The 24,196-nt window shown below is 54.6% G+C and overlaps 2 protein-coding genes across 8 annotated transcripts in view; one reads left to right on the top strand and one right to left on the bottom strand.

The window, feature by feature from the left end:
• The window catches only part of CRAT (carnitine O-acetyltransferase), a 14,103-nt gene extending 5,739 nt beyond the window's left edge, over positions 1–8,364 (bottom strand). The window contains exons 1-7 of one of the 5 annotated variants that reach the window (XM_067040548.1): positions 7,750–8,273; positions 5,635–5,773; positions 5,348–5,442; positions 4,673–4,936; positions 2,044–2,162; positions 860–913; positions 90–255 (exon numbers count right to left, since the gene is read on the bottom strand). In XM_067040548.1, coding sequence (XP_066896649.1) covers positions 90–255; positions 860–913; positions 2,044–2,162; positions 4,673–4,900 — 567 coding nt within the window. In that variant the 5' untranslated portion in view covers positions 4,901–4,936; positions 5,348–5,442; positions 5,635–5,773; positions 7,750–8,273. Of the gene's footprint in view, positions 1–89; positions 256–859; positions 914–2,043; positions 2,163–4,672; positions 4,937–5,347; positions 5,443–5,634; positions 5,774–5,949; positions 6,021–7,749 lie in introns of those variants that run through there. The other 4 variants (XM_059071973.2, XM_067040549.1, XM_067040550.1 and 1 more) reach the window with 4 other exon arrangements.
• Positions 8,351–24,196, top strand: part of PTPA (protein phosphatase 2 phosphatase activator) — a 27,938-nt gene continuing 12,092 nt past the window's right edge. Inside the window, exons 1-5 of one of the 3 annotated variants that reach the window (XM_059072011.2) lie at positions 8,390–8,709; positions 12,877–12,974; positions 15,396–15,482; positions 20,212–20,337; positions 22,474–22,591. In XM_059072011.2, the coding sequence (XP_058927994.1) occupies positions 8,679–8,709; positions 12,877–12,974; positions 15,396–15,482; positions 20,212–20,337; positions 22,474–22,591 (460 nt within the window). In that variant the 5' untranslated portion in view covers positions 8,390–8,678. Of the gene's footprint in view, positions 8,710–12,876; positions 12,975–15,395; positions 15,483–20,211; positions 20,338–22,473; positions 22,592–24,196 lie in introns of all 3 variants that reach the window. The other 2 variants (XM_067040553.1, XM_067040552.1) reach the window with 2 other exon arrangements.

Here is a 24,196-nt window from a genome sequence, read left to right as displayed (position 1 = left end):
CACGGGCAGGTGTGTTGGGGAAGCTGACCCTCGGTCCCGCCCCTCTCCTCCCCGGCGCGCGGGGGCTAAGGCTGCGGGGGCCCACCCACTTGGTAGTTGTGCACCACGGTGACGTGCATGGGTGGCTTCTTGGTCTTGCTGAAGCTGGTGACCGAATCCTGCTTGGGGCCCGGCACGCGGCAGGAGGACAGGATCTGATAGTACTGGTTCATGCACAGCGGCTTTCCCCCCAGGTACTCCACGGGCAGGCTCTCGCTGCAGGGGCAGAGGGTCAGGCAGGAGGGCGGGACCCACAGGGAGCTGCTGGGTATGGCTGCGGGCTTGGTCAGGCAGTGGGGCTCACAGAAGCAGTGCTGGGCCCCTTCGTGTCCCCCGCCCTCTCAGCGTGAGGCTGGGGACCGGGGGGGGGAGGGGGGCTCTCGGAGCCCGAATGGGTCAGGAGGCCTGAAATCCACCCTGCTGGTGAGTCACCCTGGAGACTCCCTTCTCCTTTCTGGGCTTCAGTTTGCCACAGGGAAGGCAAAGCGGCAAGTCAACCCTGGGGGGGGGGCGGGGTCCTCTCTGGCTGGGTCGCCAATTCCAGGGGTCTCTTGGAATAGGATCACCGGGAGGAGGTCACAGCAGCTGGAGCAGAGGACCCAGGTGTCCCAATCCCCACGCTCTGTCTCCCCAGCCCCAAAAGAGGCTGGGTCAACAGGAAGTGAAAGCGACTGAGCTCTGGGCCTGCTCAGCACCCAGGCAGGGGGTGCGGGGGGCAGGGAGGGGGCTCTGGCTTAGGGTAGGGCGGGGCCGGCTGGAGGGGCTGTGGCAAGTAGGCAATCGAGGTGGGAGGAGACAGGGTGGGGGCGGGGCCACTCACTTGTCAATCCTGGCCTTGAAATCCAACACGCCCTCGATTAATTTGGCAGCGAACCTGGAGGGACCAGTTAGAGATCAGAAGGCTGTGTGGACACCCAGAAGGAGGTCCCTGGGTCAGAGACACCAGGGTGATGGGAGCAGCCTCGTCCAGGGAAGGGACCTACTGCCTTCCTCCTCTCTCCCGCTTACAGAGAGCCCGAAGGAGTTCAAGTGCAGAACCTGCGTTCCAGTCCCAGCCCGGGTAATCTCTAGGGAAAGGGATTAGGGAGATGCACTGGCCAAGCGCCTGGCAGGAACAGCGGCATGACGGTGGCTGGGTTATGAGTCAGTGCCCTCTGACTCCACCGCAGAGGGCCTGAGGCCCTGGTCCACAGCCTGGAGTCCGGAAGGCCGTGCCCCTGCTCTGAAGCATCAGTTACGGAGGGACCTAGGACTGTGCGGGTAGGGGGAGGGTGAGTGGGGGGGCAGTGGCGTGAGCTGTTGCCCTCTCCCCGACCCCCTCCTGTCTCTGGGCCTCTGTGTCCCCCAGGCCTCCTTGCTCAACCTGCCCTTCATCCCTGGCCTGTCTGGGCCGTTTCAGCCCTGCCCGAAGCCTGGGGCTGCTCCTGGCCCCCGACATGGGGCCCACTGGCTACAGTTCCTGGGCCCGAAGCCCTGGCCCTTCCTGGGGTGCCCTGATCCCTTTAAGAGAAGCAGTGATAGCCGTGAGTGTCCAGTCCTTGGGCAGGAGATCCTCGTCACTGGTATTTTTACCCCTGGTAGGACTGGAACAGAGGCCAAGGCAAAGTGACATGGCCAAATGTGGAAAGGGGACTGTGTACAAAGGTCACCCCTGTGGCCAGCCGGGGAGAGCGGGAAGGAGTGGTGAAGTGCCAGAACTGGGGTGATGGGTAGCCTCAGGTTTAGGGGGAGGGAGGGGACCTAGTCTGCAGTTTGGTGGTTAACAGTTATGAAGCTTTGAAGCCAGGAAGATCCTGCTTCCTGTCTGGGTCAGCCAATCCTGAAAGGTGATCTTGGGCAGGTGCCTTCACTGCTCTGATCCTCAGTTTCCATACCTGTAAAACAGGGATGACGCTCCCTACTCCCTAAGGCTGTTTGTGGGGATGAAAGATAAAGAACAGGGCTGGGACCCCTCTGATCTCCTGGCAGAAAGCCCAGAGCCCCACGCCCACCTTGGCCACTCACCTGAGCTGGCCCTGCCGATCCAAAAAGTCTTGCCTGGGCAGCACCAAACCAGGGCTGGAATAGATGACTAGGGGCTGGCGGTACTGGAGATAGGCTGTTTTAAGCCACCAGTCGGACAGCTGGGGGAAGGACCAGAGCCTGTGAGGAGGGGTGGGCGGGGACCAGGTTGCCCCTTCCCCACCAGGGCCAGTGGACCTGGCTGCGCACCCTCTGTCCCCTCTAGGGAGCATAGATTCTCAAAGTGGATGTTCAGATCCAGAGCCCGCCCAACCCCTTAAACCCAGCAGCATCCCATCCTCTTCCCTTTAGATGGAGCCAATCGGCATTAGCGAGGGAAATCAGGCAACACTGCCAAGAAAAAAAGACTGGCAGGAAGCCTGGGGTGGGGGCAAGAACAGAGGCAGAAATATCAACCATCTTTCCGTATCTTACACATCTCAGCTCAATGATTCTAATACTTTTAGAAATAAAAACGTCCGTCTGAGAGACAGAAAGGAAAACAGAGAAAGCCATATAAAAAGAAAGTCTGATGAGTGAGTTTTTGCCCATCTCAGGTAGGCAGGAGCCTGGGGTTCCGAGGAGCCCTCAGGAATCCTGGTCCTCTGCGGCCTCAGTTTTGTTGCTGTCAGACTATGGAATGGACACCCACTTGGATCTCAAGGTCAGGGTAATCTGGGGAGCTCACTGTAAAGACAAATAAATCATTGTACTAGTGACAATTTGTAGGTGACACGTGCTGCAACTCTACTGGGCTGGCCGTCCTCCGCCCAGGGCAGGGTATGTCTGGGGATGAGCCGTGGACATGCTGCTAAAGGCTCCAGTCTTGGGACAGCCAGGTGACTGTCACCCTTGTACCTTAGGGGCTGATGGCAACATCGCCCCCACTACACACGCCCCCAAGCACAGGCCCAGTGTGCCTCTTTGTGGCAGGTCCCTCAAACCCTGGAGACCCAGGCCCCACTGTGCTTCCGCTTCCCATCTTAAATAGTACTGGGACGTGCCTCTTCACCTCACAGACTCCCCCTGGGAAACTGCTGGCCTTGGGCCCCTGGCAAGGGGTGAAGGAGGGCAACGTGCCCGGGTGGCACAGCAGGCCAGTGGGCGACTGCTGTCTCCTGATTGGTGACCTGCAGACAGGGCCCCTGATCAGCCAGACCCTCCTGTCTAACTCGGAGCCTCCTGGAGAGCTGCTGTGTGCCTCTGGGATTTCAATCTATCCCTCTGGGCCTCAGTTTCCTCATCTGTAGATCAGGGAGGGGCAGACAGGAACTCCCTCCCCTTGAGGACAGCCGGGCTGGGCTGCCCTTTAGCCAGGAGCCCTCACGCCACCAAGGACCTCAGAGCCTCTGACCCGAGCTCGGGACTCAAGGGGAGACCCTGTAGATCTGGGCATTCCCTCAGTGAGAATCTGCTGGGCAGTGGTAGAGCCCCTTCAGAGCCCTGTGAGTGGAGAGGGGGTGGTGTCCCCAGCCCTTTAACCAGCAGATTGTGTCTGAAGCAGTAGTTCTGGGCTAAACAAAGTTGGAAAACTGCCAGGCCTCAGACTTGCTGAGACCCTGATTCCAGGGTCCAAGGCCCTGACCCGCCAAGGCGCATCTGTGCCCTCCGCCAGCTGATGACTCCCACCTCCTCTGTGCAGCCCCCACCCTTCCACCCGCTCCCTCACAGCACCCCTCATGTTGTAGGGCCAGACCTGGCTCTGGTCCCCTCCTGCACTCCCGCTTCTCCCTCATTCGCCCCCTCTCAACACATCCCCCTTCGCTTCCCCCACACAGTTGCTTTAGGACAGGACTGTCCACCCCCCACCCCCATCAGCAAGTGCCATGACACCGAAATATGCCCTGGACCAGATGCCTTCCCACCCTCTCCCCACCAGCCTCCCCACGCGCTCCTTGTACCGCCCTGCTCCCCTCCCAGCAGGAGGGCAGTCCTCTCTAACTTCACGTTGAGGCCTAAGATGCGCACAGACGAGGGCCCGGGGCGTCAGCGCAGACACATCTGCACACGCGGAACACACCTTCGTGACAGACTGAGACACAGAACCAGGACCATGAATCACTGTCCATGTAATCACCCTGCAGCCCCCTCCCACTGAGCTCAAGTCCAAGTGCCGAATTCTCCCGGGGGCCCCGCCCCGCCCCCTCTGTGTCCCGGAACGCGCCGGCTGTTGCCACCTGTGCCCGTGCTGTTCCCTCTGTCTCAGACCCAGCAGCGCCTCCTCGCTACCCTCCCTGCGCCTTCAGAATGAAGATGCTGCTGTTCTCCACTCTCGCTCTCGCATCGCCCTTTTTATTTCTATAGAACTTCGCTGCCTGAGATGACCTCGTCCACTCGCGTGTGTCCTCTTCCTGCCCTGCTTGAATGTCAGCTCCAACAGGCCGCTGACGGTGCCCTTCTTGCTCACCCAGCACCCTGCCTGGTGCCAGGAACAGAGTAAGTGCTCAAGAAACTCCGCGGTGCAAATGGATGCACCAGAGCAGCCCGTATTGGAAAATTTGGGGTGTGCAGCCAGCAACAGGCCACAGGAGGGACGCTCACAACGACCCAGGGTCTATGGTGGGGGGCGCCCTGTTCCCCTAACCCTCCACGTGAGCCAAGGGGACTGGTGTGCCCCTGCCTTCTCACTCACCCAGTTCTCCATCTTCCTGGCCCTGCGCTCCAGCCCCTTCTGCAGGCGCTCCCCTACGCCCCCCGCGGTCTGAAACTCTTCCACCAGCTGCTTGGTTTGGGCCCACTCCTCCTCGCTCACGATGGGCTGCAGCGCCTTGAGATAATGGTCCAGGGTCTGCTGGAGCGGGGGCACGGGCAGCCGGGGTAGCGAGTCCTGGTGTGTCTTGAAGCGACTGGAAACCTTCATCAAGGAGGTGGGCTTGAGGAAGCCCAGGGGCTTCACCTGCAGGCGGCAGAACATCCTGTCATTCTCTCACCGGCTCCGGGAGGCCCTGGCCATCCCACAGCCAAAGTGCTGGGCACTTATGTGCCCACTCCTGGGGTCAGAGACGGTCTCTTGGGTGGTGCCCACCCTGGTCTCCCAGCTCTCCAGTTGTAGGTGTCTCCTCCTCTTAGGGGCCAGGAGATGTAAGTAGGGATGGAGGAGGAGGGGGAGCGGCCACTGATCTTGGCAGCACTCAGAGGAACCGAGTCAGGATGAATGGAACCTACTGGGGGTGGCAGAGCTCAGAGGGACCTCTCACCTATTGGATGCACAGGGCCCCACCTTTCTCACCCTGGGACGATGAGCCAGCCAGCAGTGAGGTGACCCCTCCCTCCCGGAGGTCCCCACCTCCTTTTCTCCCATCCTTACCAGGTGGAGACATAGGAGGGAAGAAGAGAAAATCAGATAGGGCCAGACGACGACAGTACCTCTGGGCGAGGGCGAGGTCTTGGGCTTTTTCCTGTCTGTGGGGTGGGGACAGGGCTGGCATGGGGGCAGTGCTGTGCCAAGAGAGAGCTGAGTGGCCTGGCAAGGAGGGTGAGAGCTGACAGAGAGGGAGAGTCTGGGGACTCTGGAGGCGGGCAGAAAGAGAGACAGGAGGGTCCGAGGCTGCTGGCAGCAGTGGGCAGGCAAGCGGCAGAGGCTCCGTTTCATACCTTCTCTTTCTGCTGCCCGTCGTCCATGGCAGGACTGAGGTTCTGAGCCCTGTCTGTCTGCCTTGGGCTGGATCTCTAAGCCTAACTGTGCTACCAAGTGGGTGAGCGGAACCTAGCAAGAGGCAGCCACTTGCCCGGGCTGGAAAGAAAAGACAAGAGCCAAGCTTCAGGGGGAGGCAGAGGTGGCAGTGGCGATGGCTACAGCAGCTGTGGTGGCATCTGGGGTGAAGGCTGTCGCAGGAGCAGCTGCTCCACCCTCCTGAGCTTCCAGAAGTGGAGGAATGGGGAGCAGGTGAGAGGGCTGGTGGTGCGCACCGGAGTAAAAGGAAACCTGGAAAACTTTCCCCTTTCTTCCCTGGGTGGGCCCAATGCCGCGGTCTTAAAAATGCACCTGTTGGAATCGACATAGGTGTGTTTGATGGGGGACAACTTGGCTGGAGGACAGAAACTGCTTGGCCGCTGAGGTTAAACCACAACCCTGAATATAGTCCTGAAAATTGGGGTTGGTGCAAAGGAGCAGACGCTGGGAAGGGAGTGTAAATGGACATTTCCCTCCAAGACTCTTGGGGCCCTTCTGGGCCACCCTTCCACCAAAACCTGGTTCTCTTGAGTTGTGACTCATTCAGCTGGGGGTTACGAGACTTTGGGGCATTAAAAATAAACCAGGGGGGCTTCCCTGGTGGCGCAGTGGTTGAGAGTCTGCCTGCCGATGCAGGGGACACGGGTTCGTGCCCCGGTCCGGGAAGATCCCACATGCTGCGGAGCGGCTGGGCCCATGAGCCATGGACGCTGAGCCTTCGCGTCCGGAGCCTGCGCTCCGCAACGGGAGAGGCCACGACAGTGAAAGGCGCGCGTACCGCAAAATAATAATAATAATAAATTTAAAAAAATAAAATAAAGTAAACTGGGGACTCTCCTGGTGGTGCAGTGGAAAAGACTCCGAGTTCCCAATGCAGGGGATCTGAGTTTGATCCCTTGTCCGGGAACTAGATCCCACGTGCATGCTGCAACTAAAGGGTCCGAGTGCCACAACTAAGACCCAGTGCAGACAAATAAATAAATAAATAAATAACTTAAAAAAAAAAAAACCCAAACAAAGAATGCTGGCTTTGGGACTGGACTAGATCTGAGTCCAGGGGACGCTGGCCAAGTCTCCCCTTGCCTCAGTTTTCCTGGCAGTAAAGTGATCAGGCCATTTAGCAGGTCCTAGAAGATGACCCAGAGGCCATCTGTGGGATGGGAACAGAGCTCAGGTGGCAGTGGCAAGGATGAGATGGAACTCTGAGGTCCTAGAAAATCTGGAAAAGCCTCTGGATGAGTACCTCAGCCCTCTGAGCCTGGCAGTGTCTGAATACCCTTCTTGGCCCAGACAGAGAGAGATACAAACAGAGATATGTTTGGAGTAGAGAGCAAAGGAATCCAAGTCAGGATAGCAGCACTACCTGCTCCAAGCTGCCCCCGGGGAAGACTGGGGGTAGGGGTGGAGGCATGGGGGTGTGTTGTTGTTAATCAAGTTGGGGGAGTGACTGGTGGAGAGGGAGGGCATGGGGCTGCCACCTGCTGCCTTCTGCCAATTCTGAGGACTTTCTGAGCAGCCCAGCTTGATGCCCTCACTGGAGTGTCTCTGGCCACACACAATCCCCCAGGGGACATCTGATAAGCCCGGGGAAGGTGACCAACTGGATGGGGTTGGAGACGTGGCTCTGGCCTGGGAGGAAACGGCTCAGGCTGAGCGTGCGACAGGTGTGTGACGCACAGAATAACCGTGAGGAGACACTCCTGGTCTCTCTCCGCTCCTTGGCTCCGGGCCTAAGGGTGGAGGGGCTGCCCGAAGCCGGGGTCCTTACTGTGTCTGCCGGGTCTTTGGAATTTGGCGCCACAGAGTGTGGCTTTGATCTAGCCTCTGACCTTAAGCCTCAGTCTCCCCCTCTGCCAAGCAGGGTTAGCCCACATGCCGACCCCGGCCCAGCAGCTGCTGGTGAGGCTGGACTGCAGGCACCGGGCCGCGGCGCCTTGACGGCCGGTTTTCCCACTCGGGCTTAGCTGCGCTGCTGGCCCGGTCTGCGGCCCGCCCGCCCGGTCCAGGGCCCGCTAGGCCCGCTAGGCCGCACTCACCACGGTCCTGGCAGCGAAGGCCAACATCTCTGCGGCCCGCTCGCGGACACACGGTCCGCTCCGTCTCCTGCGCTGGGCAAAGTCCGCGCCGCCGCCGTGGGTGGGTTCCCGCTAGAGCCTCCGGGCCAAGGTCGTCGAGTCACGGCCGCCAGCGGGTAGAGGCGGCCCCGCGCCCACCCATCGGGCCGGGCAGGCGGCCCGGGGTAGGCGGACTCCTGGGGCGCGGCCTCGGGCCAGTTGCAGGCCCCGGCGACTAGCCGAGAGCGCGGGGCGGGGCCGGGGGCGGGACCAGGGCGCAGTTAGCGGTTGGGGACCCCGCGAGGTGGTGGAACCCCGGAAGGAGAGCAAGGCGGAGGCCGCCGTCCAGCTCGCCCTCTCCCACCTCCATAAGACGTCCAAACTGTTAGAGGCAGTGGTGTGCACCCCTCTCAGTCCTTTTGGTGCCCTTGAGCGCTGCTCTCAGAGTGGTGGGAAAACACAACCATGTTGACAAGGCAATGTCTTCTACTAGTCCTAGGGATAGCGTCAGAACCACGCAACAAGATGACAGGTGGGGACCGCCCCGCAAAAGCATGGCTGCCGCGCTTCCAGGGCCCTCCCCGCAGGCGGTTGGCGAGTCTCGCGGCGAGCCGGCCGTTGGTGCGCATGCTCTCCGGCGCCCCGCACCAAGATGGCCGCCGCCTCCGGGTGAGCGCCGCCGCCGCGAGTTGGCCGTTGCTGGGCATGCTCCCTGAGTGCCCCGCACCAATGTGGCGGGCGTCCTCGCTGGGGTGACTTTAATTCTCGGTTTTCGGCTCTAGCCGGCCGGTGCTCATTTCTCTTCGGAAAGCTCTGAGCGCGTGGTGGGGCCGGGGAAAGGCAGGGTGGGTGCGGGGGTGAAAGGTGAGAGGGGACTGCAGGCATCCAGGCCGGCTCCTGGCGGCAGGAAGATGGCTGAGGGCGAGCGGCGGTCGCCGCCAGGTAGGGCGGAGGGGCCGCGGTGGAGTGGGGGGGTCGGGGGCGGTGCCAGGCGTGGGGGCGGGGACGGGTTGTGGTGTGTGGGGTGCTCGGAGAGGGGAGGAGGGTCGGGAGGTGGGGGAACTCGAGAGGCGAACGCTTTTGGGCCCCGAGGAGGAGCAAGAGTTGAGGGGCCCCGAGGGAGAAGTGCTGGGGAATCTGGAGGTAGGGCAGGATCCCGGGACTGCAAAAGGGCGATGGGTGGGGCGTAACGCCAGGACTTGGGGAGCCTGAGTTGCCCGAGGGTCGGGTGGGCAGCCCCGTGGCCCGAAGGGGAGGCGTTTTCCACACCTGGGCTGCGCCTGCTAAAGTCAGCTCTTGACCCGGCGGGAAAGCAGCCAGGGATGGGGGCTGCTGTCTCCCTTAGACCCTGCACTGGGGCTGGGGGCTGCTGCTCCGTGGGGCCTGCCTTGACCCCTCGGCCCTGACCACCCCTTATCACCTGCTCTCTTTTCCCCTTGGAGACCGGGCTCCGGAGTTTCAGTGGCTAAGAAGTTATCGAGGGAAACTGCCCTTGGTCGTCTAAACCACTGATTTAAAAACGCTGGTTGTGCAAAGAGACGACTTTCTTTCTGGCATCACCATCTGTAACTTTTATTTACACTGTTCATCTCAAATAACTGGGATGGAGGTGCGAGGGAAAGGATCCTCTTAGACCGGTAACGTGGGGAAATGGAAGGGTGTTTGCTGACCCCTCCCCCTCCCCTCCCTTTTGAGCTAAGAAGGACTTTTAAAATTCTGTCAGAGGTGCAGATAGGTTGGCAAAACAGCTAATGTTTTGAAACCATTCGCTGTTCCTTCTACCTTGTCTCCCCTTTTATGACCTCTGGGAAGGTCTCAGGAGGGAGAAATTTTGAAGATCAAAAAAGGCATCCCCTCCACTCCCCACCCCGCCTCAAAAAAGCAAACAAACCAAAAAAACCCAAAGAGCTGGGTATGGTCTGTTAAGGCATTTGAAACCAGACGTTTATTTTGTTTGGTACAAAACTTCTGTGCATGTGCCCTTAGGAGTTCCGGTAATGACATCAGGATATATAAGGCAACCAGAATTATCAGTGAGATGAACGTGTCTGTTAAGATGGGCCGTGGGAGGGGTGCGGGGAAAACCTGTGCACTGAGACGGAGGAAGGCTCAGGGAGGTTATCTATGGCTGAGAAGATTCAGGGAGGTTATCTATGGCTGAGAAGATTCAGGTTCCCAGGAGGTGTTCCTTCTTTGAAGTTTGAAACAAGGGATGTTTAGGAACAGTGGAAAGACCTGCTTAACTCAGACAGTGTAGTGATGAAAACCTTGGATTCTGGAGTTACATAGACCTGGCTCTACCTGGCACGCTGCCGCCTCTGTGAGCCTGTTTTCTTACCTCTCAAAATGGGGCTACTGTAGATTCCTCACCGAGCTGGTGTTGTGTGTTCCGTAGATGGGGTGGGCAGATCATGGGGCGTGGGGGTAATCGGTAAATCTGGATCACTGTTACACTTTTCAGAGATGGTACAGGTTAAACACGTAGACAGGTTCCCAAATTGTAGGTGATAACATATTATACTCTCTGGGATTTTTTAGGAACACCTCTAAAACTCTGGATGTTTCCATCTTATACTGAGGGGCTGTAGGGGATCCAACTGTCCCGTGGCACCTTTGTCAGAGGCGGAATAATCTGAGGCTAGAGAGGCTGTGGGTCTGACCTCATTGATCACAGTCTCAAGTTTGAAGGCTTATCTTTTTGATTTGGGATTGCATGTTCTGGCGAATTGTGTGTGTGTGTGTGTGTGTGTGTGTGTGTGTGTGTGTGTTTCATCAGTGATTGGTCGCAAAACTTCCAAGTAGCCTTTCCTCTGGGAACAGGGCCCAGCCCTGTGGAATAATGTCGGGAGGGCTAGTACCTGTTCTCGCAAATTTAGAAAAGGGCTCTGTTCCCAAAGATCATTTGCAAAAGGATAATTTGGAATGTAGAACACATTTTCCCATAAAAACAATGCCGTTAGGTCACCAGCCTGACTTACAAAGCTTTTAATTTAGTATCTTACTTGAAGTAGCAATTTATTAATAGTATGGTCGTCAATTTAAGGTTCTGGGAACAGGACTTGCAGAACAGGTGGGAGGAGGAAGAGAGTTTCCAGTCTGGTTTTTTTGGGCCCTGGGTTGAATTTGAATTAGGCAGAGGTTTGCCTTGGTCTTATCCCAGATTCTCTGTCTCCTTAGGTCTCCAGGTCTCCTGGCACTTTTCCTTTCCTCAGGACCTCTGGAGGCAGGCTCTAGTTCCCCAAAGGTCACATGTTCTAGAACCTACTTAGGTCTATGTTCCCTTTTCTCCATGCAGCTGATGTGAGCTAGGTTTTAGGAGGACAGCAATGGGACAGATTTATACTACATTGTGAGTGACTGATAGTCCTTTACACTTCTTGGAGAGTTTTCATTTTCATTTTTATTTATTTACTTATTTTTCTATAAATTTATTTTTAAAAAACTTTACTTATTTTTGGCTGCATTGGGTCTTCGTTGCTGCACACGGGCTTTCTCTAGTTGCAGCGAGCGGGGCATGGGCTTCTCATTGCGGTGGCTTTTCTTTGTTGTGGAGCACAGACTCTAGGCACGTGGGCTCAGTAGTTGTGGCTCATGGGGGCTAGAGCACAGGCTCAGTAGTTGTGGCACACGGGCTTAGTTGCTCCGTGGCATGTGGGATCTTCCGGGACCAGGGCTTGAACCTGTATCCCCCGCACTGGCAGGCGGATCCTTAATCCCAGCGCCACCAGGGAAGCCCTATTTATTTTTTTTTAAAAAATTTTTATTTTTTGAGAGTTTTCATTTTTAAAGAAAGGGGCTTACTAATCTGACAAATCTCCAAGAGTAGATTCAGGCCCACAACTCCCAACCCGTAACCTTTGGGACTAGGTGTATTTTGGAATTCAGAGTTTTTCAGATTTCAGGAAGCAGTGTCCCATAATCAAACAAAAAGATTTATGCAGCAAAACATAAACTTCAGCTAAATGAGATACACAAACTACCCTGTGTTTTCCTTTCCCTCAGCTTCTGAAAATACAGAAACTATTTAAAATAGTTTATTTTTGATTACAAAAGTACTACAATGCCAGTTTTTAATAGTAATATGTAGCTTAGAAAGTGGAAGTCCTTTATAAATCTTACCTCCTAGAGATGACAGCTATGAACTTTGGTGTTTAATCCTTTAGATTTTTCCAATGCATAAGCTAATAGGTATATGTGTTATTTATATTAGTATGTAAATTTTTTTTTACAAAAATTAGATAACATTGTATAATATACTGCAGTTTTGTTTTTTCATTTATTAATATTTAGGCTGTTTTTCTCATGTCAGTAATTTAGATTTTGTTCTATTCAAAAGCTAGGAAGATTTCCATCATACGGGCATATCATTATTAATCCATCACCTATTGATTGATATTTGGGTTGTTTCTAATTTTTTTCGATGCAGTAAGCACTTTTATATACATCTTTGTCTATTTCTGTGGGCACATCTGTAGGGTTGATTCCTACTGTTGGCTCAGTGGGTGTAGTATGCAGTTTTTACTTCAAAAGACAGTGCTGAGTTGCCCCCTCAGCAGATTCTACCATCTAAGACTCCCCCCAACAGTGCAGGAGAGTTCCTGTTTCCCCTTCCCCAATCAGTGCCAGATGTTTTTAATCTGCCAACCTGATTTAGAAAAGCAGTCTCATCTAATTTACATTTCTTTGCTTATTCGGGATGTTGGTAATTTTTTTCAAATGTTTATTGGCCATTTTTTTTTCTTCTTTTTCTTTGAGTTGCCTGTTTTTGTCTAGAAGGTCAACTTGGCTTTATTTTTCTAACCTTTCTGCCTGCTTGGGGAGCAGGAGGAGAGGGCATGGCAGATCCACTGGACGTATCAGTTGTTGAGGGGGTTGCCAGAATTGCCCAGCTTCTTGCAGAGTGGCAGGAAGCCAGTGGGTTTGGCTTAACAAGCCACTACGTTATCCTGGGAGTACGTGTCTGGTTTACGCTAGGGCTTGCGCGTTGGAGTCTTGGTTTAAAAGTAAGTGTGTGTGTGTGTGTGTGTGTGTGTGTGTGTGTGTGTGTGTGTGTGTGTTGGGAGGGAAAGATTCTATTTATCTGATTGCTTTTTCATTTTCTTTGTCAAGATTCTTCGGAGGATATCCCTGCAGCCACTCAGAACTTCATCATTCCCAAAAAAGAGATCCACACTGTTCCAGACATGGGCAAATGGAAGCGTTCTCAGGTAACAGTGGTCTCTGCACTGTAGGGTCAGAACTGGATGAGAAACTTGGGCTTTTTCAAAGCCAGTGGTTTTCTAGGCCTGAGTGGGGCTGTGAGCTCCTGACGCTTCTTGCTTTTGGAGCCAGAGCTGTTTAGCAGCTGTGGAAAGAGGTGACAGGGGAGCTGGCTGTCTCTTCCCCCTCAGGGGCAGTACTCAGGGCGCTTTAGTGGGAAGGTCTCTGGGGGCTGGGGTGAGGATATAACCATGGAGAGTTCTGCTCCAGATTCTTGTAAGCCACCGCCCCTTGGGTGTTACTGTATTGGCTGAACATTCTACATGGTAGAGTGGGTCACTCTGATGCTTGGTATCACAGGGAGAGGAGGTTACCACATGGAAACCTAGGCCAGGGGGGTGGCTGAGCCTAAAACACCAGGGAACTTGGATCCCAGTTTTCTGCGCTTCTCAGTCTTCATGGTGGGCAGAAGATAACAGCTTGTACCTTCCCGGCTTCTGGCACAGGCTGTGGAAAGACTGGGACTAAGAAAAAGAAAGCCAATGTAAAGTTCTCAGGGAAGGCCTCGCGTCCAGCTCCATCCAGTTGCCTGCACCTGGTCTGGGCAGCTGCAGTGGGGAGTGTCACTTGTATAGAAGGGTGGCCCAGGGTCCTGGCAAGCTTGGCAGGTTCTCTGTGAGGAGTCTGCTGTGCTTACGTTGAGCCCAAGCCCTACCGCAGCCATATCTTGGCCTTGTTGGGGCCGGGGTCATGCTAGCCTGTGTGGCTCCTCTTTCACAAGCCTGCCCTTTAAATATCTGGAGACGGTTATCGTGTCTTTTCTGAGTTGTTTTCTCCCCCAAGTCTTCACCAGGATAAACGCCTTAGTTCTTTAGCTGCTCAAAGGATGTGGTTTGAGTCCTTTCATCATCTTGGTTGCTCTGCCTCAGGGTTTCTGAAGCTCAGCACTATTGACATTTGGGGCAGATAATCCTTTGTTGTAGGGGGCTGTCCTGTGCACTGTAGGATGTTTAGTAACATCCCTGGCCACTACCCACTCAATGCCAGTAGCAGCCCTCCTCCCAGTTACCACAACCAAGAATGTCTCCAGACATGTTGGAAGTCTCCTGGGAGCTGTCTCGCCCGGGTTGAGAACCACCACTTTTCTCTTCCCTGAACCTGCAGGATTGTCTGAATCCAAACGTGGCTTTAGTTCCTTGCTTTCCCCTAGATGTTTTCCAAAGAACATTGGGTGTTTATGATGCGCCAGGTACTTTAGCTGATTTAATCCTCACAAAAACCCTGGGACTCTGACTGAGGTCATCTCCATTTTGAAATTGAGAAAACTGAGGCCAAGAGGTGAAGACATTTAGACATTTAGCAAGGCACAGTTAGTGGTCGAGATGAGAGTCCAAAGAGTTATGTCCAGGTTGCCTGGCTCTGGAGCCCCATGGGTTGAGCTGCTGTGCTCTAGGCTATAGGTGGGCAGCCTAATCTGGCCCTCTGCCTGTTTTTTTTTAAAATTTCTTTTTATTTTGGCTACACTGGGTCTTAGTTGCAGCATGCATGAGGGATCTAGTTCCCTGACCAGGGATCGAACCCGCATCCCCTGCATTGGAAGGCAGATTCTTAACCACTGGACCACCAGGGAAGTCTACCCCCCTCCCACCCCCCCGACATCCTTAAGTGTTGGATAAAGAGGAAGGAAGAAAGTGAGAGGCAAAAGGGATGAAGAAGAAACGAGACCATACAGAAGCTGTCTGCTGCCAGGAACTGCCTCTACAGGGGCCTGCACCTCAGTGCTTTCTTAGCCCTGTGCTGGCTGTAACCTGCAGCCCCATAGGAAAGAGGTTGCCCAGTTGGAAGCTGGGGATGGGTGTGCTGGGAGACCTGGCCATGGGCAGAAAACAGCTTCGTGTCCTGGGAGCAGGGCATCTGCAATGCACATACACAGCCTGGCCTGCCTGGTGGGGGAAACATCTGGAAAGTTACCAGGGGATGGACCCTTGGTGGTATAGTATAATGGTGGAGTAGTCGCCGCTCTACTTTGAGTTTGGCTGGCTGGGTCCTAGCTCCACGTCTAATGACATCTTGGTCTTAGGAGTCACTTCCCCTGAAGCCTTGGTTTCCTCATCTGTAAAATGGGGACAATGATAGTGTCTCCCCGGTGGGGTTGTTGTATAAAGAAACTGCTGGCAGCAGTGGTGAGTGCACAGTAGACCCCGGTTGGAGGTCCAGGTGTTACTGTGGTCACTGGCCTGCCAGTGGTTTGGGATGGAGGGTCAGGGTTGCGTGTTTGGCGTTATCTTTCTGCTGCCCCTGCTGTCGTGTCGGGAGCTGGGGGCGGCTTGGCGCTCTTTGGTAACTGGGTGGAGCTGGGGGCTGGCAAGGGTGTAGAGAGTGGGGCCTGACACCCTTCTCCACGTCCCCGCCCCCCCTCTGTTTGGCAGGCTTACGCTGACTACATCGGATTCATCCTCACCCTTAACGAAGGTGTGAAGGGGAAGAAGCTGAGCTTCGAGTACAGGGTCTCTGAGGTAGGCAAAGGCAGGAGCCTGCCGGGCAGGGTCTTTCCAAAAAGAGCTCCCAAGGGCCCACAGTGGGACCACTGCAGAAAAGATCATCCAGACACATGTGCAGCTGACATTTTAGTGCCTACATTTCTAATTTAAAAAAAAAATCTGTGAATAGATGTGTATTTATAAAATTGAGATCAAGGTATATAAGCTGTTTTATAGCTGCATTTTTGTTTTGTTTCATTTTGTTGTTTTTTTGTTTGGGGCAGCACCGTGTGGCTTGTGGGATCTTAGTTCCCCGACCAGGGATTGAACCCGGGCCCCAGTATTGGAAGCGTGGAGTCCTAACCACTGGACCCCCAGGGAATTCCCTAGCCTGCATTTTTGTCAACTGGTGTCTGTATATAACTTTTTAAATTAAAAGTGATCACAAAAGAGGTAAATATGCTCACTGAAGAGATTACTGTTAGCGGGGACTTCCCTGGCGGTCCAGCGGTTGGGACTTTGCCTGCCTTCTGGTGCAGGGAGTGTGGGTTCGATCCCTGATCGGGGAGCTAAGATCCCACATGCCTTGCGGCTAGAAAAGTAAAACATAAAACGAAACAATATTGTGACAAATTCAATAAAGACTTAAAAAAAAAAAAAAAGGTCCACATCAAAAAAATCTTAAAAAGAAAAAAAGAGAGAGATTGCTGTTAGAAACGTGTATAACACGAACAAAAAAGCTGGCCCCGCCCTGTATTCCTCCCCATAACCGACTCCCAGGGGCGGCCTCCTGCTCACAGCGTGGGGACGGTCGCCCAGACCTGCCCTGGGGGCTCCTCTGCCCCCTGAGCCATGCCCTCGCTGGTTTAAACAGTCCCCCGCTTAGACTTTGAGGCTATCTCCCTAAACGTTGCTGCTCTGAACACCCTCGCACGGAGACCTGTGGGCGCTCGTCCCCAAGGATTCACTCCGAGAGGCGGAAGTGCTGAGTTGCAGGCTGTGCACTGCTCGGTGCTCTTTGGCTGTGCTTTAAAGACCAGCTTGTTTGTAGAGGGAGGGTGAGAGCTGTGCGGAGGCTGATAGGCACGGGAAGGTGTGGTCTCGCAAGCGCCTGGTTCTTGCTGGATGCCATCCCAGCCCCGGGGCCAGGCCTCCAGCGGCCTCATGTGTTCCTGTCCCAGGCAGCCCGGAGCCCCCTTGAGCTTTATCTTATCTTAGACCCCAGGCCCAAGCAGCCTCTCGGTGCCTTGTCCACCCAGCTCTGCAGCTGCAGCTTCGGTCTGTCGGCTAAGGCCTGGCCCTGCCCTGTTCCAGTCCCTCCACCTTTCGCAAGGCTGGCACAGCCCTCATGCTCCTGGACCCTAACTGGCTGCTGGGTGGCCGAGGTACTGTCCTGTCGCTGCGGGGAGCCAGGCCTGTGCTGGGGGTGCGCAGCCTTCTCTTGGGAGCTGGCCCCCCGGTGGCTTCTTGGGTTCCTCTTGGGCCTGCTCAGTGCTCTGGGGCTTTGGCTGTGGGCGCAGACGGCGGCAGGGGTGGGGGGGTGCAGAGGGCCGCTCCTTGAGCCTGTGATAAGGAAGGCTGAGCTGTGCTCAGTGGGCTGGGGAGTGCGGGGGAAGCCTAACTAAAGGGCAGTGTTGTAATTACCCCAGAAGATCCTGAGCTGCCAAAGCCCTCTCAGGTCCCTTCAGTACCCCTGAGGCTTTGATGGTAGACGTCCATACCCCCAGGTGTCGGTGTCGTCTCAGCTCAGGAGCCATTCTTTTGGCGGGATTGCAGCCTGGTTAAGTGCTTGGGTTCTGGAGTCAGGCTGGTCAGGTTTTGATGACCTCTCACTTCTGAGCTGAGTGGCTTTGTTGCCCCGCCCCATCTTCTCATGTGTAGAGTGGGAAGAGCCGAAGGCCGACCCATGGCCCCTGGGGAGATCCCGCATGTACGTTTCTTTTTCTTAGCACAGAGCCTGGCACATACTAGATGGCATTGTCATTATTAGCTATTGTTACCGTTAGCCGATTTTCAGTTTTAATTTCCAGTAACACTGATGTTGTTTCACTTGGGGCTCCTTCTGAGCTGGGTTCATTCTCACTCAGGGGACAGGGGTGGCCCGTGTTTCCTGCCTGGCCAGCTGCGGCTGGAGGGGAGGGGGCAGAGTGGCCTGGGGGCGGCTTCCAGACCACCTGCAGCAAGGGGAACCGGCGAGGGCCGTGTATGAGGTTGTCTAGACCCATGTTTAGAATGCTCTCCTTCCTTCTGAAATTATGTCTGTCCTATTCTTTGGGGGTTAAAATGTTTTAGTTTTGTAAAATAAAGGTGATAGTAGATAGGAGGCTTATGTTTTATTGTTGTTCCGTTTGATTTTTTTAAAATGAGGGCAGAATTTAAAGTTGGCGAGTAAGATTTTGGAGAAAATTTTACTGGGCCATGAAATCTGAAAAGGAAGCTTTGGTCCAAGGAGGAGGAGGGTGGCTCAAATTATTCTTCAGGCTTCCTAGGGGCTTCAGCCCACAGCTCCCTCCCCTCCACCCCGCTCCCCCCAACAAGCCAAACAACAGAGGCAGCCCCTGCCTTCGAAAACCCTCTCCAGAAAGAGGAGCCAGGGGCCTTTTAATTATTCATCGGCCCAGCTGAGCTAGCAGCTGGGGCCTGGCTCCCTCTGGCTTCAAGCACCTTCTTTATATCCCGTTCAGTGCCTCACCAAAGACAGTTCTCTGGGGAATCTGTTCTGGTGCTTCTGGGGCCAGGATTACCGCACCATCCCTTATAAGTCCCAGCTGCTGCGTGGGGTTAGGTTTGCTCTGTCCTTATCAGCTCTTCCTGGTGACCTGGTTCTTCACAGAGCCAGGCTCTGGCAGTGCGTTGGTCACATTTCAGCAACGCAGCTCTTTGTCACCCTGGCCCTTGGCCACAGCCAGGTATAGAGGGAACTTTCTCCTCTTACAGATAACTTTCCTCTTCTCCCAGGCCCCAAGCGTAGGGAAAGGGGAGGTGAGGGAGGGCAGCATCAGGGCACTGTCACGTTGCCGTTTGTGTGGACTGCATGGACTGCAGTGCGGTTTGTGCCTCCCGGTGCGGGGGCCACTGGCTACCACATACCCCGTTAGCTCGAGGCCGCCTTTTCCCTCCCCACAAATACACACTCAGCTCTCGGGACCACTCCTCTGCAGAGCCTCAGCAGGGGCAGGCCTGACCATGCCTTGACCTCTGTGTCACAGCTTTCCCCGTGGGCACCTCTTATTAGTTCCTACCAGCGCCAGGAGCGCCTGGAGGTGTCTCCTTATACCATTTGTACCCGGCAGACACAGGCAAGGTCTGCTTCTGGGCAAGGCCCCTCCTCCCGGCCCACCTGTCCCCTGTGTCATGTGCTCCCCGAGCCTTTTGTTACCTTTGTCCTGGCCCATTTCTGCGAGCCACATGTGGAAGGGGCACTTTTGGAGCTGCCCTCACAGACCTTTGTTTTTGATAGATAGCATCACCTGATGCCCTCGATGAGTAACATTTGGTGTGCTAACGCTGCCTGGCCTGTCACACCGATTCCACTCCTTAGTCCCTGCCCTCTGTAGGAAAGATAGAGGTGAGAGATGAGAGATGGGTCTCAGACACTGCTGGCCCTGCAAAGCGTCACCCACGTTCGCACCTCTGACCCAGCATTTCTACAAAGGGTATTGTTCACGGAGTGAACAGTTGGAAGTAACGCAAACATTTAACAGTGAGGGCGTTGGTAGGTAAATCACAGCACATTGGTACAGTGAAATATTACTCACGCGTTAGAGGCTTTTGCAAAATTATGTTTCCGTGTTGCTGTGGAACGAGGGTCATGAGGAAACTGGTCGGGCTACAAAGCGGCACGTGCCCTGTGACCCCTGTTTTAGAGTCTGTGTGTGGATGTATACCATCACCCTGTGCCAGGCGCTGCGCTAGCATGCCTCATGGATTGTCACTTAGTCCTTGTGACGGCCCCTGGAGTTATTTACCGTCATGCCCGTTTTTGAGATGAGGAAACAGGCTCAGAGAGTTCAAGTCACTCGGTCAACGTCTTGCAGCAGCCAAATGGTGTTTTAGCTGTGATTTGAAGGCAGGTCCAGCTGCCTTCAAAATTCTTACCGTGATAAGCAATGGAAAACACTATTAAAGAGATGCAACAGAAGAGTACGTTAAAATGTTAATACAGGTTCCCCCATTATCTGGAAGTAGAGCGTTTCTATGAACCCTTTTGTAAACCGAAGTGGTGTAAAGTGAAAATCCTCTTTAGATTTCTTTCGGTTAGCGAAAGCAGCTACTAATGTAGTTCTTCCGTAAAAGTAAAGTGGCGAAAAGCGAACTCTCGAAAAGCGGGGGATACCTATGGTGTGGATTTCTGGGTGGCAGGATTATTGGTCAGTTTTGTTTTCTTCCTTTTTACATCTCTGTTTTCAGTGATGAGCAGGTATTGTGTACTAAACGGAAGACCCCCCAAAAAACGTAGTAAAACAGGTCAGGGCCGCAGCTCGTGCTTGTGCAGCAGCTCCCCCGGGTGAGCTGGCTAGAGAAACCGGGTGCAGAAGCTGCGCTGGTCCTCCAGCCTAGTGCTGGGCCCTTGCTGTAAGGCTCCCCGTGTTCACCTGTCCCCTCCCTCCTATTCAGGGCGGTTGGGAAGAAGGGGGACAGCAGGGACGTGCCAGTCGTGCCAGGCCTTGCGGTCGCCGTCCAGCAGCCGTTGGGACTCCCCTCTGTGGCTCTAGCTTGGGGACACGCGTCATCGTGGCTTGGCGCCCTTTGTTTGCCTCTGCAGGCCATTGAGAAGCTGGTCGCTCTTCTCAACACGCTGGACAGGTGGATCGATGAGACTCCTCCGGTGGACCAGCCCTCTCGATTTGGGAACAAGGCCTACAGGACCTGGTACGCCAAACTTGACGAGGTGAGGCTGCCGCAGGACAGGCTGGGGGCTGGGCTGAGGCGAAAGCTGTCAGATATCAGAATCGCTGGGGAGTTTGTTAAAATGGCAGTTCTGTTTCCCAAAGTACAAATGCGTTTACCCTCTCCCCCGGCCATCCTCCGGTAATCACCACTGTGGATGTGCAGTCCTCTGCACAGGGCTGTTTATTAGGTGATTGTAGCAACGGATGGAAACGTCCCACGTGTCCGTCTGCAGTTTATTATCCATTAAATAGACTGGAAAGTCCGCCCAGGGAGTACCATGCAGCTCTGAGAAAGAATAGGGAGGCCGACTAGAGAACTCAGGGGAAGGGACTGCAACTTCCAGTGGTCCCTCGGTATCTGGGGGGGATGGGTTCCGGGACCCCCCTCGGATGCTCAAGTCCCTTGTATAAAATGGCGAGGTTCGGTCAGCCCTCTGTATCCACGGGTTCTCCATCTATGGATACAAAGGGCCAACTGTACTGTCAGGTTAGAGGGGAGCTGGGGTGTTATGCACACGGCAAGCTGCCTTTTGGTAAGAAGGGAAACAAAAAAAGTATGTTTGTATTGCTCAGTTTGCACTGGAAGGATATGTAAGAGGCAAATAAAGCTGTGGTTTCTTTTTCTGAGGGTGGATGGGAAAGGGTGGAGTAAGACTTCTCAGTGCATCCCTTTTATAATGTATTTATTTTTGAGTCATGCAAAGGTAATACCTGTTAGAAGCAAACAAAAAATAAAAATGCAGGAGAGCCACCCCTGGGAGTCCAGATTCTCACCAGGTCTCCAGGAGATTCTCATGCCAGGTGATTTTTGGGGTTTTTTGTTTTTCGGCCACGCCACGTGGCATGTGGGATTTTAGTCCCCCCAACAGGGATTGAACCCTGCGCCCCCTGCATTGGATGCACAGAGTCTTAACCACTGGACCACCAGGGAAGTCCCTCGTGCCAGGTGTTTATAGACTGAACTTAGAGAAACTTGCATCCTAGTTTCTTTGGCCTAGTGTTTTCACATGGAACAGAGGGGAGTCCCAAGGACCCAGCAAAACACTGTCCCTGCGTAAGAGTGGCCTGGGGCTGCTTCTGGTCTCTAAGATGGCACATGGGCATATATTTTTTTATTAAGTTATAACTTAAAGAAAACTGACAGATCATAGTTATCAATCATGTACAGCTTGATAGATCTTTTTTTTTAATAAATTTATTTTTATTTATTTATTTTTGGCTGCATTGGGTCTTCGTTGCTGTGTGTGGGCCCTCCCTAGTGCGGTGAGCGGGGGTTGCTCAGCAGTTGTGGCGCAGGGGCCCAGCCGCTCCGCGGCACGTGGGATCCTCCCGGGCCGGGGCCCAAACCCGCGTCCCCCGCATTGGCAGGCGGACCCTCAACCGCTGCGCCACCAGGGAAGTCCCCTTGATAGACCTTAACATGTTTTTGCCCTTGCATCCATCCATATCAAGCCGTGGAGCATTCCAGCACTTCAGCAGGGCCTTTGTGCCCCTTTCTAGTTGATGTCCCGCAGACCCTTCTGACTGCTATCCTATAGATCGATTTTGCCTGTTTTTGAACTTCATGTAAATGTCTGGCTTCTTTTGCTCAACATTGTGGGATTCGCCTGTGCTGTGCGGAGCGGTGGGTCTTCCTCACTGCCACGCAGTCTTCCAGGGTATGACCGTAGCACAAGTTATCCATTCTACCGTGGACGGGCAGCTCAGTTGTGGGTTGTTGCCACGTTCTGGCCGCTGTAAATAATGCTGCCATGAACGTCCTCGGATGCGTCTTTGGTGGACGTCGGGCACAAACTTCCTTGCTGGGAGTATGAAGAAAGAGGACGTCTCTGGAGATGGCAGTGAGTCACTAGGTGGGAAAGTCGAATGGCTTCTTTTTAGATCCCTCCTGTCCTGCCCCCAGAACCGTGTCCCCCGGACGGGGGGTCAGCAGATGAAGAGCCACCCCAGGGTGGGGTCTCTGTTGTGTGAAAACAAATGCTCTCCCTCCTCTTCCTTCTGTGGGCCGTCAGAGCAGGGAGCCTGGACTGCTCGCTGTGACGGCCTGGCTCCAGCCGAGCTGCTGCCTCTGGGCGCCTGGCCACCGAGGTGCTGCCTAATCTGCTGCCACCACTTTGTGTCTCTTGTGTTATCAGGAAGCAGAAAACTTGGTGGCCACAGTGGTCCCCACCCATCTGGCAGCTGCTGTGCCCGAGGTGGCTGTTTACCTAAAGGAGTCGGTCGGGAACTCCACGCGCATCGACTACGGCACAGGTACCCGTTACCGGGGCGGCGCCTGCTTGGCTTCCCAGTGGCCCTTTCTGGGGTTGCGTCCTCTTTGCTCTGGGTTGTGTTGGTGGGGTGGGGGAGCCAGCTGGGGTGCAGTGCGGCAGGTGCAGGGACGCCCGCTGCTCTGGCCTGGTCCTCCAGGGGGAGCTGGTGCCGCGTGCGTGGTGGCTGTAAGCACAGAGCGGACTTCTGTTCCTTGTAAAGATGGCCTCGCCGTGCGCTCGTCGTCATCACCAAACTAATAATTTGTTGAGCACTTACTGTATCCCAAGACAACCGCTTATGGAAGCCTTGAGAACGGAAAGAGCCTGGTAGCGTCTGGCAGCGCTGCGGCGCGTTGCTGTTAGCCACTCGGTGCCCTTCGGGGGGAGCGCTGTGGGCATCTTAAAAGGGAGGCGGGGGGTTTTCGGTATCTAGGTCAGGCGTGGCTGAGGAGGGTCGCTGCTTTGATAGGCCCGCCTTTCTTTTCCTTTCCACACTGAAGCAGGCAAATGCAAGAGCTACCGCTCTCTCGGGCCCTTCCCTTGCCTCTGGAGGAGCCCAGGCCACAGGGGCAGGCCTGGAGAAGGGCCCCCTTGGACCTGGGTCATGGGAAATTTCTGCCATCTGCTCCCCTGATGCTGAAACAGGCTTATTATCAAGCGGGACTTTTAGGGGCGGCGCTTTGACTGAGACCGAGCAACCAGGAAGACCTGGAGGCGGGAGTGGCCAGGTCAGCAGGGCCTGGGTTTTTCCTCCACTCTCACATGCTCTTAGTTGTGCAAGGGTGATGACTGCCCCTGAGTGACGGTGGCTTGCACTCTGGCTGCTCATGATCAAAAACTGTGCAGGTGAAAGTAACAGCTCATAAGCTTTCCAGGCCCTGGGAAGGGACCCTTACTCTGCAGAAATAGGACAGGAAGTCACTGAAATATTCTCTCCTCCCCTCCCTCCAAATATGTTTATTATGACACCATGAACCATGGGATTCGGCCCAGAGTCCAGCCAGTGGTTTCTGTAGCGCTGACCATTTCTATTTGACATGACTGGGAAGGAAGGGGGGTGCCTTTTGACCCTGCCGTGTGGCCATGCTTAGAAGCCTTCAGTGGCTCCTATTGCTCTTAGGATAAAGTCTGAACTTTTTTACTGTGGCTGTAAATGCCTGTCTGATCTCCAGCCTCATTGTGTTACACTTTCTCCCTTGCTCTCTCTGCTTTAGCCAGACTGGCCTTCCTAGGGTTCTTCAAACATCACGGTTGGTTTGTTGTTGTTGTTTTTTTTTTGCCTCAGGGCCTTTCCATATGCTGTGTCTCCTGGCTAGGTGCTCTTCTTGCTTCCCTCACGCCCTGTGCCTTGCCAGCTCTTACTCATCTTTCAAATTAAACATTATTTCTGAAGGGAAACCTTCCTGAACCCTAATGTCAGGATCCCCTGTGATATCCTCCAATTATCACCCTATCCTTCTCCTTCAGAGGTAGGTTCATAGAAGTGATTGTATATTTAATGTCTGTCATCCTGATAGGTCTTAAACTATCAAACAAGGGCAGGGACTTTTGGCCTCTGTCCCTCTAGTGCCTGACATGGACAGTGATTTTTTGCCACCTATAGTAG

This window comes from Kogia breviceps, chromosome 8, assembly GCF_026419965.1.
Source record: "Kogia breviceps isolate mKogBre1 chromosome 8, mKogBre1 haplotype 1, whole genome shotgun sequence".
Classification (NCBI taxonomy): domain Eukaryota; kingdom Metazoa; phylum Chordata; class Mammalia; order Artiodactyla; family Physeteridae; genus Kogia; species Kogia breviceps.
Note: the sequence above shows the minus strand (reverse complement) of the source record. Positions and strands in the feature narration are given on the sequence as shown.